The following is a 16,157-nucleotide window of genomic DNA, read 5'->3' on the forward strand; positions in this document are numbered from 1 at the left end:
TTATAAGAAAAATATGGTACATTTTCAATGCCCAAAAAATTAACATTCTGTAGTTGTAAGTTTCCTTTATCAGAGAAGCAGTTCTTGGTTTAAATAGTTAACGGATGGAATAGCTGTGCATTTTATCCTTATTTTAAAAGGGGTCAAAACTTAGGTTACAGGGTAACTGTCTCTGTAGGTAGTATTCTCTTTTTCTTAAAATTCTACTCGGTGGAATTATTATTAAGCTGACAAATGAAATAATAGCAGCAAAGAGATACAATTACATATAAATCTTACGAAAGCCATATAATCAAGAAAGTAGGAAACTATAGAAAAGGAAAACGAAATAACGTTAGGGGTGCTGACCGTCACCAAAGATCCCTGTGAAAATAAACAAGACATAACTCAAATTGTAGACAGCTTACCTTGAAAGCTTAACATTTTCTGGTAGTTGAGAAAACCCCTGAAAACTGAAAGTAGGAACACAGACTTTACCAGGATTAACGCCAGAGGGAGAGACAAAGACGACTGTTGAGGGGCACCAAATCTCATCTTGAGGCTACTGTAAACATGCAAATCTGTGGACACTCTCCCCAAAGAACCTGAATTTCTGACAGTCCCCAGGGTAGACTGGACAACAAAACCCTCGCGTTGTATTCCCAGCTCTGAGTTTTATTGAACGCATGCATGCAGAGTGCAAGTATAGGAAAAACCCCGGTGCAGGGTGGTGACCAGACGAGTAAGTTTAATGGGATAGTTAAATCCTAGGCAGGGTTGAAGCTATGTACAAAGCTCGAAGTCTGAGGACAAGGGGGCTCGACAGCAGAATCCCTGTCATTGCTATCTGCTTTTGAAATATGGGAAGGTGGAAAACAACCCTTCTGGCAGTGGTTACCCTTACAAGAGAACCCGAAAGCGGACGAGGATAAATGGTTACGACTTGAAAAGTAAACGTAGTGGATTGCAATGGCAGGACAACCAGCAAGAACAGGGACAGAACCCCTCTGTGGTGGATACCAGAAAACTTACAGCAAATAGTCTAGCAGTTATAAGACAGTAATTATAATTGACTGCAAATCCCCAAATTTTCCTGTATTGGGATTAATATCTCAGCACACAAAAGAAAAGTAAAGAATGAGAGATGCAACGCATATTATCCTGTAGGTGAGGCGAAGAAAAAGCATGGCCACAACAGTATAAAAATTTATAAAAGCTTGTCGACTAAAATACAAATTGAATTCACTTAAATGGGGTTTCAACTGATAGCCGAGGTATTACTACCAAGCGGCGAACCCAGAAACTTTTAGGACAAGAATAGAACCATCAAATGAAACAGCAGAAACTATATAATTATAATGCAAGAATAAATGTCCAGGCTAATGAGTTCATGGAGCTTATAAATTACATACATCCTGGTAGAACCCTTGTTTTTAAAACAAAACCCTGGATTCCTACCTAGACTGTCAATCAAAAATTGCAGAGTCGGTAACCCCGTTTAATATGAACAACACCCGTCTTAGGGTTTCATAGCACGGCCAGCGTGGATACATAACCGTATCGGGTGAAGCCATTGCTGCGGGTGTGAGCCTCCAAGCGACTCGAGCCCTGCACTGAGTAACCCCTGTGAATAATTCATGAACAAGAATTATGGTTAATACATCTGTTGCAAAAAAAATACCCTTAGCTGCAAATTAATGGCGAACTGAACGCAGAATCGAAAGAACAGACCAGCATAAGGGAATTAGTTACCTGTAAAATTTAATACTCCGTTGTCGTGCAAGAAACTGACTCCTGAGTAAACAATCCTGAGCAAACATGATCTGGCCGAAAACAGAGTAGCGAACGGAGGAGCGAACCAGAGCAGTTTTGTGAAAGGCAGCATAATCCCAAATGAAAGCCCTCCAGGCGAAACCGGAGGTTGATGAATCCCCAGGTGAGCAGCCTCCATCAGATCGCCAGAAGGGAGCTACACCATCGATCTGGCGGGGATTCCAATTGTCGGATTGGAGGTCAAAGGCGGTGCAGAGATGTGAGCTCGGAGTCAGAGAAAGCAGGAAGTTCTCGGCGCAAATAAACAGAAATCACGACAGATCCTACCAAAGGGACGGAAACCCGGAAGTTCTCGGCACTGACAATAAACAGAAGTCCGCCGAATATGGATGCCAAGTGTCAACCTGAGATTGAAAAGGACGACGAAACTCTGTTTCAATAGGAAGGCCTATCGGCCTAATTAATCTCATTCACATGCATCTTATTTTTTGAGGGGGAAGGGCATCCCCACTGAAAAAGTAACCTATTTTTCAACTTATTACATTATATACAATATCTGTGCATCTGAATCAGTAAGGGCATCTCGTTGAAAAAGCAACCTATTTTTCAACCTATTACACTATATACAATATCTGTTCAGATTTTTTCAACCTATTACACTATATACAATATCTGTACATTTGAACCCGTACATCTGTTGTCGGCAGGTAAGCAGATAACTAAACAATTCAGCGGCTAGACAAAATGGTAACAATATACTGTGGAGCAGCACTTCATACAATGTGGGTCGAACCCGGGTGGGGAAGCCATAAGCAGGGTGTCCCAACCATGCGAGATAAACGACCACGTGCGACATGCATCTTATTTTATCAATTACTCTCATTCATCCCTATCTTATTTCTATTAAATTTTAAAATATTTCCAAAATTTATAAAAATTACGGAAAATCAAAAGACAAAGAATCAAGAAATAGGTTCACAACTTGCAAATAGTTATTGAAACTTTTTTCCTCTAAACCAATGGTGACACGCTGTATAATATTATGTACAATAAAATTTTAAAATAAAATTACTGAATATAAATTATATATTAATTTTTATCTCTTTTTAAATTAAATAAACAAGGTTTTATCCAATTTTATCGAATTTATTAGAATCGCCCATCACTTTAATATTGAACATTCATGCACTAATATACATATATAACAATTTTTAAATAACATTTTCAGTTATTCTATAATTTTAATTTTTAAATTAAAATTAAAATTAAATGATGTTATATAATTTAAATTTTTTTTTTTTTAAATTTATATTGTTGTTCGTTTTATAGTTTAATTTGAGAGATGTTATCACTTAACAATTAAGTAGGAGAGATGTTGCTATTTAATGTTACATCCAAAATTAATATTATATTAACAAATTAAAAAAATAGTAACAGAAAATTAACGAGATAGTAACAAAAAAATTAACTCCAGTGATAAATAAAATATTTTAATTTTCACTTTAAGTTTTTATTAACGTTGCCTAAAAAGATAAAATAATTGAAAGTATAAAAAAAAATTGCATTTTAGTAAGAGGAAGATATATAAATTATAAGTCATTTCAATATGCATTTTAACATCATATATGTCGAGAGAAAAAAGAGAATTTTTTATTATTATTTCATTAATATAATAGGTGCTTTCTAATTCAAGATAGGATAGAAATTTGTAATTCTTTAACCTGTGTTTTCTAATTTAATATCTATATATATATATATATATATATATATATATATATATATATATATATAACATTTTAAAAAATATTAATAACAAAAATAATTAAATGAAAGGAAAAAATAATTAAATGAAAGGAAAAAATTATATATAGGAAAATTTATTAATTTCCTATTTTATTTAGAAAAATATTTAAATCTTATTATCACTTATAGATCCTAAATTAAAATAAATCTATACTAATCAAATAATTATTAAAATTAAAACTTAACATTAAAATATTCATGGTAAATAATATCTATTTCAATATTATTTATAAAAAACATATAATTTAAATTTAATTTTATAATTATTAAAATTTAAACCTACAATGGAGATGCGCACCATAAAACTAGTTAGACCCAACGAATCTTACTTTGGAGTCAACAATGTTGATGAAACAACGTTGTCTCACCAATAATTTGTGGGGTTTAATATTGGCGTGAACAACAAGATTGAAAACAATTTTATTCTTCGAAGTTAGTGTTGATTGAAATGAAATGAGGTGACTTTACTTTTAATATCATACTAACCACCAAGAAAATTAATGAAAATATTCACATCGACTCCTCTTTATTAATTTTCTTTTTGTTCGCAAGAAAAAACAGATTATTTTTTATAATTAAATAAAAGTCAGTAACATCTGCAATGGTTTGAATCTACCCACAATTTGTGTACCTCAAATAACTTTTCTAAAGAGATTAACTAGAGCTTCTAATGTACTTTATTCATTGTTGTTTATTTGGCTAGTTCTAACTTATTAATCATGCTATTTCTTCTTGTCGTTTTTTTTTTTTGAGGAAGCTAAAAGCTTAGTGTGAAAGAGTACCATCTTAATAATATAATACACTGCAAATCGAACCTCTGGTGGGAAAAAACCAATGAATCAAAAGAAGAACTTAGCATTGTGTGGAGTAGTGCTTTAGATTTTGAAACTTCTAATGCTACTCAAGGATCCATGGACATAAGTTGAGAATGTGATCTCGCCTACTTGTACTCTACATCCTCGTTACGAAAGGAGATCAACCACCTTGTTTTTCTCTCTATATATGTGGAAGAAAGAGATGTAACTAAAATTCTTGTTAGGGATCTTATGCACTGCATCCAATAATATAGAGAGGGCATCCCAAAATATGATTGTCCCTAAGCCCACTCTATTATCATTTTTTATTCTCCTACAACAATCAATTCCTGTATTTCCAACCATCTCACACACAACAATACTCCCCATAGAGCTAAAAGTTATGATTGGTTGTTAGTGCATGCTCCCCCATGTCAACAAAACTAATAAACTTGGATGGGTTTCAGGACAATATACACCCAACATTCACATTCCCCACTAGATGAGGCCCCATCAAAATAGCCCATTGAAATTGATGACTCAATTTTCCTAAAGCAAAGATTCTCCTTGGGGGTTTTAGCTACCAAGGCCCGATCTCCTAAAAATATGCCACTATCTTCAAACTAATACTTCTCACTTTTGGGACAGCCTGGTAAAATGTTTTGGAATTCCCACTCCTCCATATGCCCCAAAAGATGCAAAAAGGAAGTGCCCTATATTTTGATCATCCATATTACTTGTTTCCCACAACAACAAAAAATGGACAAGTGAGAAAGAGATGTTTCACCTCTTCATTTGCCCTACCATACACGGAACAAATTCCAGACTCCTCTCTATTAATCATGAGTATATGTAAACTTTTTGACCACATGCAATTTGTGCTTTTTTTTCATATGATTCATAAAATATTTGTGATTTTTATTTATTTATTGATTATGGTTAAAAATGAATGAGTTAAAATAATAATAAAGAAATCAATTAATTAATAATAATTGAAATTAGTTACCTTAGGGTAACTCAATTGATGGTTGTTAGTGTTATGTGCCATGAGATTATAGGTTCAAATTACCTTGGCGAGTAGGTGACTTACCTAGAGGTTATAGTGGTATTCGTGGAAGTCAACTCCTTAGAGGTTATAGTGCTAGAGTTGAAGTAAAATCCAAGGTTATAGTAGTAGAAAAACCATGGGCCAATGTTGCATTCATTGTCTAGAGTTATTTCAAATGTGAAGGGAGGTATGCAATCGTTTATTTACAACATATTTCATTGTTAGACCACTTGTATCATGGCATGTTGGTTAACATGCCCTATTTCTTGCAAAAAACCTACAATTTTCTTTTCTCATAGCAATTTGAAAATAATTAATTAAGTTTAATTAACTTAATTAATCTAGGAAATTCAAATTGGAAGCCTTTTACAAGACATGTATATGTTCTCCCTAACTTATAGGAGTTAAGGATGAGTTGTGAATGGGTTGTAATTAGTTAACTCAGTTTATTGAGTTAAGTCTAGTTAAATTAGTTCCAATCAGTTTTAGGACCTAATAGTGAGTAAACAGTCAGTTGTGACACTAGTGACCTAATTAGTGCTACTCTAGTTAACTGAAGATTCCACCATCAAAAACTCATGCATGTTGATTCTGAGAAAGACCCAGTTGAGACTAGAGTGTAGGGACAGTGTACTATTTATTTTAGATTTTTCTGAGTTGCACTGACAGTGCATGCAATCAGGGACTGATCCTTGAGGGATTGCGCTATTTTTAGAGGCTTTATTTCCCTTTAAATACAAGCTATCCTTTATAGGAATTACACATTGGAATATAGACTTGGAGAGCTTGTGAATTGGCTAAGCTTTGGCCTTGATCTTGCTTATGAGTTGGAGATTGAATTTGCTGAGTGCTGGGATTTTTCTTGAGAAAACAAGCATTGTAATCTCATCTTGATTTTCCAGAGTAATACAATATAGTAGTGGGGTTTTGAGTTGTGGCTTTCCCCAGATATTTATTGTGTTATGTGCCCTTAATCTTCTTCCTCTTGTCAATTATTGTTCGCTCGATCTTTATGTGCTTCTGATGTAAAGAGTAGAAGTAGATTCATGTCTCTTACTTTAGGAAATTGCATTAGCTTGTGAATCTACAGGATTTTCTAAATGGTATTAGAGCAGGATTGTTTTTTGGGCCGAGAGTTTGCATAGAAGTTCTGAGAATTTCTGTGAAATTTTTTCAGAAACAAAATGCAGATTTGGATTCCTTAGGAAAAGATACCCAAATTCAAAAAAAAAAATTGGCTGAATCAGAGTTTGGATGAGGGAGATATTGTTGATTTAAAATCGGCTCTCTAGAGGACATTTCAAAGTTTTGAGTTTCTGGGTTAGAGGTGAAATTCAAATTTTCATACATACTTCAGGATCCGCAGATGGCGTTCCATGGGTTGAAGTTTGAGTATGCCTTGGAAGGCAGCTCAAATTTTATAGCTTGGAGGGATAGGATGGAGGCTATGCTAGAAGAAAATGGCTTGAAGGAATTTATTGATCAAGAAATCCCCAAGCTAGCAGCTACGGATGCACAAAACTTGGCCGAATGGAAGAAGTGTGTGGCGAATGAAAGGTGGATAATAATTGAGGGAGTTAGAGACCACATTGTCTCAAGTCTCCATGGCAAGGAAACTCTGCATGCTATGTGGAAAACATTAACGGACTTGTACCAGAATAGCAGTGATTAAAGGAAGTTGGTACTGAAGAATAAAATTAGTAAAATCAAGACGGAGAAAGGTGAGATAATTCCAAAGTGCTTGCCCTCTACTGATTTCTAGCTTTTGAATGAGTATGTGGCTGAGATCTAAAGAGTCTTGTGACACTGCAGCACTTGGCATGTCCTGTGTTCATCTTCTCTGCACTTGGTTATAACTTTCGGCCATTGAAGTCTTAACAGAAAATACGAGCCATCTACAAGGGAAGCTTGGGTCCAACCATGAACCTGTGTCCACACTGGGAAACCCCATGCCTATACTCAGCTTTCTAATCTGTGTGTTCAAGCTCATCCAACTAGTAGAAACAGAGAAGGGGAAAATCTAAACGAGTAAACCTATGTCAGAGGTCTTACATGCTTCTTTGAAGGAACAACCTCTTCTGCTCTCAATAAGTTGGGATCCCTCTTCCACCCCAAAAATTAAATAAGTTCCTATGCACGGTCCTCTTAAAAAATATAAAGGCGAAAGAAGAGAAAGGCTTCCTACATAGAGAGGTGAAGCATGCAACTCCACCGGGGTACTGACTAGGCTTGTTGTTAGTAGAGAAATGTGTGTGTTCCTCCATGACTCTGCCGGGGTATTGTCCAAGCTTGTTGGTAGCAAAACAACACCGGAGATGAAAACTTATACTCTGAAAATTTTAACTCGTGATCCAAACTACCCTTCCCGATTTCGAAACATTGTGATCAAGATGAAACTTGTTGTTGTGTTTGATTGAGTGGTGAAAGGTGAACCATGTCTATCCATGGGTTAAGTGGGGAAGCCAAATTAACCTACACAACGATTCGATACTCCCTGAAAGACCAAGGTTGCATTGTCCATGAACCAAAACAGAGAAGCTAGAATTCAACTAGTGTGTCTCCAAGTGTTGTAGCAGCTGCAACACTCTCCAAAATTTTGCCCTGCATCCAATTTCGGAGCCTTCCTTGAGTTTTTCCTTGATGTTTGCAAGCGCTCGGGCTCATCTTATGAGCTCGTGTTGAGTCTTTGCACCCTCCTTGCTTGATCGTTCAACGGACATATTTTTGCATGTTGGTCATAATGTCATTCCTATAGTCATGTTCTGGCCATGCACAAGGTTCACCTTCGTGTGTACAAGTTGTGTTCGCTATGTAAACATCTGTCACACTCACACACGAAGTTGTATGCACTATCATGCAAGCGTCATTACGGTTGTTCAACAAGCTATCGCAAGTCTCGCGCTTGTCGCTCACAATGTCGGTTAGTCACACTGAGTGTATGTTGTCTTAATGGTTCGAGGTGTCTTGTCGTCAAGTCATGTTGAGTGTGTGTTCGCGAGGTCATGCATGTATGAAGTCACTTGTTCACACACTTGGTCATTTTGTTGAAACTTTGTCGACCATACCAACCTCCAATAGTCGGACATTCGATGAGCTACATTGCGCAGTTTCAACTCTCAATGATTATGTACTGCTGCCCAGAATTGCGCAGAGCTTGAGGCTACCTTCCAAGCAGTCTACAGTGCACAACCCTGCAACTGACTCGATCAACTGTCACCCAGAACAATGCAAAAGTTTCCCAACAAGCCATTTCAATCTGTGCTACCCGTAATCACATCAACTTAGCCTCCAGCTAGTTAACTGGAGATTTTGATCAGGTAGTGACCCTGGGCCTCCCTCCTCCAAAACATTGCGCAAAATATGCCAGGCATGCCCGCTCTGCTGAATGAAGAAACTGCACAAACATGCTAGATAGACACCTAATGTCCGTCACTATCTCCCTCAAAAAAGTTCACAGTTTTTCTAGCCAGCCACCCAGTCAGCCAACCTATTGCTTGCCCAGAAATTTGTGCAGTTTTCATGAGTAGTGACCAAGTTGCACAACATCCCACTCAGCTCAGAAACTGCACAGGGATGTTTAGTAGGCCAACCCCCAGAAATTGCACAGTTTTTGTCAGCAAACCTCCTGCAGCCTGCTGTCAGCATCCCGGAGGAATTGCACAATTTTTTCTTCCAACCTCCTCTATTTCCTGCACTAATTCCATAAAAAATTTGGGTATATCTTCCCTCCAACTTAGCTAGATCCCGCGGATAGTCACATCTGATCCAGATTGTCCATCTCAGTCTCCCAGTGACTTCTGCGTAATTTTCACCGGCAGTGCCCGGAGCCCGCATCTCGGCTTGAAATCTTCCTTGCGCAATTTCAAGAGCCTTATCCTCTCTCCCAGCCACCTACATCCAAAAGAGAACGATAATGCATCATTGTAGACTAGGAGATTTCTTGATTTGATGTCATCTCATCATGAGTGATTGTAGATATAGGTACATGGATGAGACATGATGCGACGACAAATGAGATGAACAAGGAGAGCACATACGAGGAGATTTGTTCGTGAACGAATGAATGATGCATGCGAGGATATTTTTTCGTGAATGGACAAGCACGTGAAGCATGTGAAGGAGCGACGTGCATATGCAACATCAAGTGAACACCAAGACCATTGAAGACTCTACACACCTTGCCATGTGGAGGTGAAGCTATGATACACCAAGAGAACATACATTACTTAGCAGCACTACAGCTCGACATGGACACCACCACCAGCATGAACATATCAACATTTTCATGTCGAGTCGTGTTATGAGTCATCTCGGACACATCACTACTATGAGCCACACTGTTGTAATCAATGTATGTAACGTGGAAGTCCAAGAGATTCACATGTAATATGAAGAGTCATGTAAAGTTGAATAGTCAAATAAGTCAATCAATCGTGAGGGAAGTCAAACAGTCACAAGGGCCAATTTTACCCTTGGCTATAAATACCCCTCATTTGTACATGCAAAAGACTTTTCACCTTGGCTCCTCCCACATGGCCTTGAGAGTATGTAATCTTTTCTTTGAGAAGCAAGCAGTGGCTCGAACACCCCGTTATCAGGGTTAGTGATGTAATTGTGTACCGATGTGTCTTGGAACTTTCGCTAAATTCAGAAGCCTATTAATAGGCCATCACGTTTTCACACATGTATTGTATTCGTTTGTAAGACTATTCTTGGAGCACTCGTAATGCATGTTGCTTTAACTTATATTAAGACATTTGAACTATTTCGTTTGTTTTAGTACATATGCTGTTGGAAATGTGTTGGATAAGTTGTTAACGTTGTCTCACCCATGTGGGCTACCCCACCGGACACTCGACATAACCATTCTCATAAAAAAAATTATAGTGCTTGTCGCACTCGTGTGAACTACTCTGTTGGGTGTTGTACGTGTTATCTATTCACTGTGTGTTTGTGGCTGTTGCATCCGTGTGGACTACTCCGCTGGAAGCTGCGCATTTCCTATTGTGTTGTGTGTTTCTAACATAGTTGGGACTATTCCCTTTCGACTTGAGACTCATTTCCACCCTCTCCCTCTACAGCGAAAGAACCTTGACACAAGTAACAATAAGAACTCACCAGGCACGTGAACCTCATTGTTCGAAGACAAAGCAAACCACTCTCATTTGCTAACAAGAAAGAGCTAAGGAAAAATTTTAAGATAATGGCAACCGAGCCATCATATTGGATGGGACTCCTACACCAAACGGTGCGAGGTCTAGTTGGAACTTCATACTAGGGAGATCCCCTGAATGTTGGCGGGTCCAGCATCGTCAACATTTGCATAGGGATTTACATTTTGGGCATCTAGCGGTGGTAGGAGTGCTAAGTAAAGTCAGCATCTCTCTCATACTAAAATAATTCTAAGCTCGAATACCAACTGGCTTGATTTATGATCCAATAAAGCAAGGAATTTCTTATATAAAAAAACTATTCATATCCCTTTAGTTAGAAAGTGCTTCCAAAAATTAAATTGAAATTATAGTCTGCTAGTAATGATGTGCAGAAGTTACCATACAGGGTGGAGGCACTTTAAGGTTTTCCCCACAAAGGATATTGTTTCCACAAAGTTAAATGGTGTAGCCTTGACTGCTATAGGTTAATCATATCCTAGGGATTTTGGAAGGGAAGTAGACTAGGCTACTCTAATTTTGATATTAACAACGGTAAAGTTGTGTGATTATCTCTTTTAAGTTTCAGTAGACTCGGACAGTGGCATGTTGCAGTAGTTGGGCAAAAAAGAACTAGTTTATAGATGCAATTGTAGAAAAGGAGGTGTTTACTTGGATTCAAACCGTGAAGGTTAGCTTGGTCATACTTCAGTTGATACAATCAATACCTCACTAGGTTAACCTTCTTAAGACAAGAATCAATGCAGAGGTAGTGACTAAGAAGCATAGCACAGTAGTCACTGACATAGGACAAGTTGATGTGGGGATGTTATTAGAGAAGATTAATGATAACAAGTGGATATTGAAATAAGATAATTCTTCCATTGAAGTAAAATGATGTTTTATTAACCATTCCACAAATAGTCATAGGTCAAATATAATAGTATATGATACATACATACATACATATATATATATATATATATATATATATATATATATAAACCCTGTGACCAAACGCATAAATAAAGTCGCGTCAACACCCTATGGTGCAAGATAGAAAAAGACCGAAATTTGAAGCAACATTGTAAATGGATCCTTGGTTCACCTTAATCAGGAAATAGAAAAACAACCAAGTTGAGCATCACTACATTACTTAGAAAAGGTAGACAATAATATATCTCCCTTAGAATTTACATCGAAGGAAAGTGATATTAAGTTCTACTTATATATGGTCAATGCATATGTGATGAATAGAATTAAGCTAAAAGGCATAAAATGCTACCTAGCATGACAATACACTAAATGAAATTTATCACAAACTAAGAACAATGAATGGTTTTTTGAAAAGGATTTATTACTATATAATGTTGCTAACCTTGAAATGCAGGTCGTTAAGTTTTATGAGGTTGCACAATCTGTTGACGAACCTTGATGAGTACACCAATAATGATTGATGGTGCATGTAACAGGATTGAGATAATTATATGAATATGCATATTTCTTACATAATGATTTTAGAAGACTAATAATAGCTTTGGTAATTGTGAATGTAGGTCAGACCGGTTAGAAGACTCTTGACTGAACCTATATACCTGTAATTGGAAAGAACAAACAACACAAAATAAAATAATGATATGAAAGCAAGCTATCTCCAAAATAAAGTGCAGATAAGGCACTTTAGCCAGCAAAGGAAACTTGAGCAGATGAAATTTATGGAGGAAAGCATGTTTCAGCCTGGGTTGAAGGGCTAGAGGCAAACACGGGGGACGATGTTTCACTCAAGGGGGGAAGATCTAACACCCATCATTGAAAAGTTAATAACTAATTCACTTTTCCTGCAGTAACTCAATAAACTTTGGGTTGTGTGAAAGCGTGATTGAAAATTTAATGTTTAAAATTTATTTTGATTTTATTTAAAATTTGGTTATGGCCAACTAGGGAACTTAAGGGAAAAGTCACTAAGTGAAAGTTTTCATTTACCACACAGTTGGGACAGTTACTCCCACCCCTAGAGATAAATTATCTCAGTTGGGGAAACAAAAGCCAAGAGAGCATGAGAGAAAGCTTGAGGCAACTGTGGGAGAGAGAAAGAAATTAGTTCCTTGTACAAGACATTGTCAAGGGACAACAGGACACTGCCAGTAGGGAATTATTGCACTGGTTGGAGCTAGTGGAATCCCAAAGCCAGACATATGAGTCTGTGAGTACCTAGGCTACACTGTATAGTTTTGATGCCCTGTAACAGACCTGGTTAGGTTGATGTTAACAACTATTCTAGAAATGAAACTAGCACGACGGGGAAATTGGTAGAGAGGACCATTCTCATTGGTCGGATGGAGTGAACTTCATTCCTGATGTATTCCCTGGCAAGCCTTAATTGGAACAAATAAGTAGTTTAATCCTTATTCTGGAAATATGAAAGTAAATTTTGTAGTTGCAAAAGTATGGCTCATTTGTATCATCTATTTTGAAAAGCAAACATTGACTATCTGAAAGTGAATGGTATAGTTTTTACTCCTGTGCATGACTATGTAAAAGAATATGTTTATGTGAGCCTATGAGAGTAGCAGATATTTAATATTATTATTTAGTTGATTAGTACAGATGATTAGTACATAATATGTGATTACAATAGAATATAATGAACCTCAATTTATATAGTTGTAAAACTATTATTTCCAAATCATAAAATCCCTGGCGAATGGATGTAGTAAGTCATACATATATAAAGAAAAGTAATTTTTTATTAAGTTATTTCCTTGGGAGGTGTCAAGGAAGAGATCTTGACATGATATCCAAACTCATTGGTTGTCTGGAAAGAAGTCTTTTTCTCAGTTTCATTTCTCTGACAGAGAAATTTAAACAGATAAATTATTTTCGGTGTTTAAAAGAACTAGTATTGCTTCTAAAGATTTTGTTTATAAGTTAAATGGGAATTTTGAAGTAAATTTGTAAATGCTTGTGATTATGTGAAAATAACCTACAGTTTTCTTCAGAAAAGAACTTATATTGTCTTTCTGCATTTTGGTTTCTATATTATTGAATGACTCGCACATAAGTCTTGTAATATGGTGTTTTTCTTATTTTTCTTAAGAGGATTTCTTAGCATGTAGAAATAAAAATGAAAATGATATATCCGAATTGTATCATCTTAGAGAATAAAAACATGAAAGCAAAGAGTTTATATAAATGAAATTTGGTAAGGGTTATCTCTGGTTGACGAACGGAGGTTTGTGGACCATAGCAGTCCCGAAACATAATATTACTTATAGGAGTAGAGGGAAAACCTCGTGCATTGAACAAAGCTCGGATGAACCCGGTTCCGCTCTAACCCGGGGTTGAATATAAATAACAAGCACATAATCTAATAAGGAACATTATTAATCATATTGTTATAATTAAAGCAACATAACCATGTGACCCAATTGAAACTAGCAGACATTCTTTCTGTTGTTGTTTGAATAATTCAAGAAACTTAACTAGATTTTGTAAGGAACAAAGAAAGGTATGTAGTGGCATTGGGATTAATTATTGGTTAGCCAAAGTCGTGGCCAACGTGGAAGCAGTTCCTAATTGCCAAACTACATAGTTCCAACAACGAAATTATCTAATCCAGGAATGGAAGAAAAACTGTAACATTAGGATTAATATTTTCATGTTTAAAGTCAAACAAAGAACAACTATAATGTAGAAAACTATATTTAGCAGTCATAAGAGAATCTAACCATTGCCCAGAACAGGGGTAACTAAGAAAAAATATAACACTCACAAATCATTTGAATCGAACGATATAATGACTATATAGTTGTAAATAAAAATCAAAAGGAACATATTTAACAAAACTTTGTTCACATTGCAGCGTCCTGAGCAACAAACATTGTTGAATTAAAAACTTATATGAATATATTTTTCATATTGTTCATAACTAGTAGAATGACCAACTGTAACTATATGGTCATAATTTAACTCAACCGAAGCTGTGAATTAATGGGTAGGGGTCAAAGCCCTCAACATTGAACCCTTGGTCAAATATTAGACAAGGAAAAATCAAAACACTATTGTTCTTAGCAACTTGATACATAATGTTTTGATCATAATACTTAATTGGTAGAACCGGTCATGTACTTGGAACAAAAAGATAATTCGAAGTAAGTGACGAAACCCATATGAAACCCTTAGCGATGTAGATGAGAAAGAAAAATTTGGGGTACCTGCGTTAGGATACAGAACAGAAAAAAAATTAGAACCAGAATGTGAGGAAGGAAAAATATGTTACTTTAATTGTGGAGCAACATTACTGTGTCACATAACTATACCTGTTATTTTCACCATATACAATGCAGACTAGCAATTCGCCTACCAACAATTAGTCGTGCACAGGTTAGGGCCTATAGAAGACAAACCTGTTTCAAATAGACTAAATTATTAGCTCAATATATTACCAAGACGTATAACTTTCGTAGAAGCTAGTTACTAGTGCAATGCTTTGGAGAGAGGTTGGAAAACCCGCTTAGGAACAATCACACCGCATATGAGAAGTCATTGCAACCCTGAGGTTATAAAAAACGCCTTTAATAACTAAAGAGAAGGTCCTTAACTATTGTTACCTTGGCCCTGTAGGTTGCAGATGCATTAAGTGGCAACGGTGGCACGAACGAACCCCTATGACAAAGAGAAACCAAAGGAAACGCCACCATGGAGCTTGTAGAGAGCAACAACAAAACCCTATGTTGTTTGGAGCCAATGAAGTCTCGACAGTAGGTTAGGGTGGGTAGTTACCTTGACCTAGGTTGCAGTAATCTCCACCGTTGATTGAGAATCTTCAACTAGAACCATGGATACAACTCAAGTTCCGAGACCACTACCAAGTGTCCAACAAAGGTAGAGTGTCTACAAGTCTACAGGTGTAATACATATCAAATGTGAAGGTGACATAAATAAACTTAGGATAATGTGTGTGGGTTTAAATCTAACATAAGGTGACAATAATCCATGAAATTCATCCAGCAACTAAAGATCCAATCAATATAACAAACCATCACTTAATATATATTTGCTAACAAGCTATGATTGCACAATAGTTATATCTTTGGCATGTGGTTGAATACCTATGTTATGCATTGTAAATATATTATTGTTACCTCAATAAAACAAAATGTGAAGAATCTTATTTTTGTTATTAGGGAATGTTATAGCCCATCACAATTATCTTTGCGCCAACGATAATAGTTAAGGGTTAGATCACCAATTTCATTGAACAATTTGTACTCATCAGCTTCTCAAAACAATTTATGTGTTTCTTAATTAATTAAATATTTTATTTAAAAAAATTAAATAAATAATTATCAATTTCCCATTAGAATTACCTATATTTTTATACTAAATTAAATGAGCTTCCCTATGCTACAATTATGATAAAATAATCTTAAAAATTATCAATAAATCATTTTAAAAACCATATTTTTCATTAAATAATCTTAATTTTAATTAAATAATAATAATATATTTTATATTAAACTAAAATATATCTAATAAATTATTCTTATAATAAATATAAATTAACTATTAAATTATAATAAAATTTACGGTTTAACTAAATTAATCTTA

At 35.9% G+C, this 16,157-nt stretch overlaps 1 protein-coding gene across 1 annotated transcript in view; it reads right to left on the bottom strand.

The window, feature by feature from the left end:
- Positions 1–1,259: 1,259 nt before the first annotated feature.
- Positions 1,260–16,157, bottom strand: part of LOC149239703 (uncharacterized) — a 102,960-nt gene continuing 88,062 nt past the window's right edge. Inside the window, exon 3 of the mRNA XM_089369943.1 lies at positions 1,260–1,324. Within this exon, the coding sequence (XP_089226069.1) occupies positions 1,260–1,324 (65 nt within the window). The remainder of the gene's footprint in view (positions 1,325–16,157) is intronic.

This window comes from Pinus tabuliformis, chromosome 8, assembly GCF_031772625.1.
Source record: "Pinus tabuliformis cultivar Carrire ecotype Pingquan chromosome 8, CPIR1, whole genome shotgun sequence".
Lineage (NCBI taxonomy): Eukaryota > Viridiplantae > Streptophyta > Pinopsida > Pinales > Pinaceae > Pinus > Pinus tabuliformis.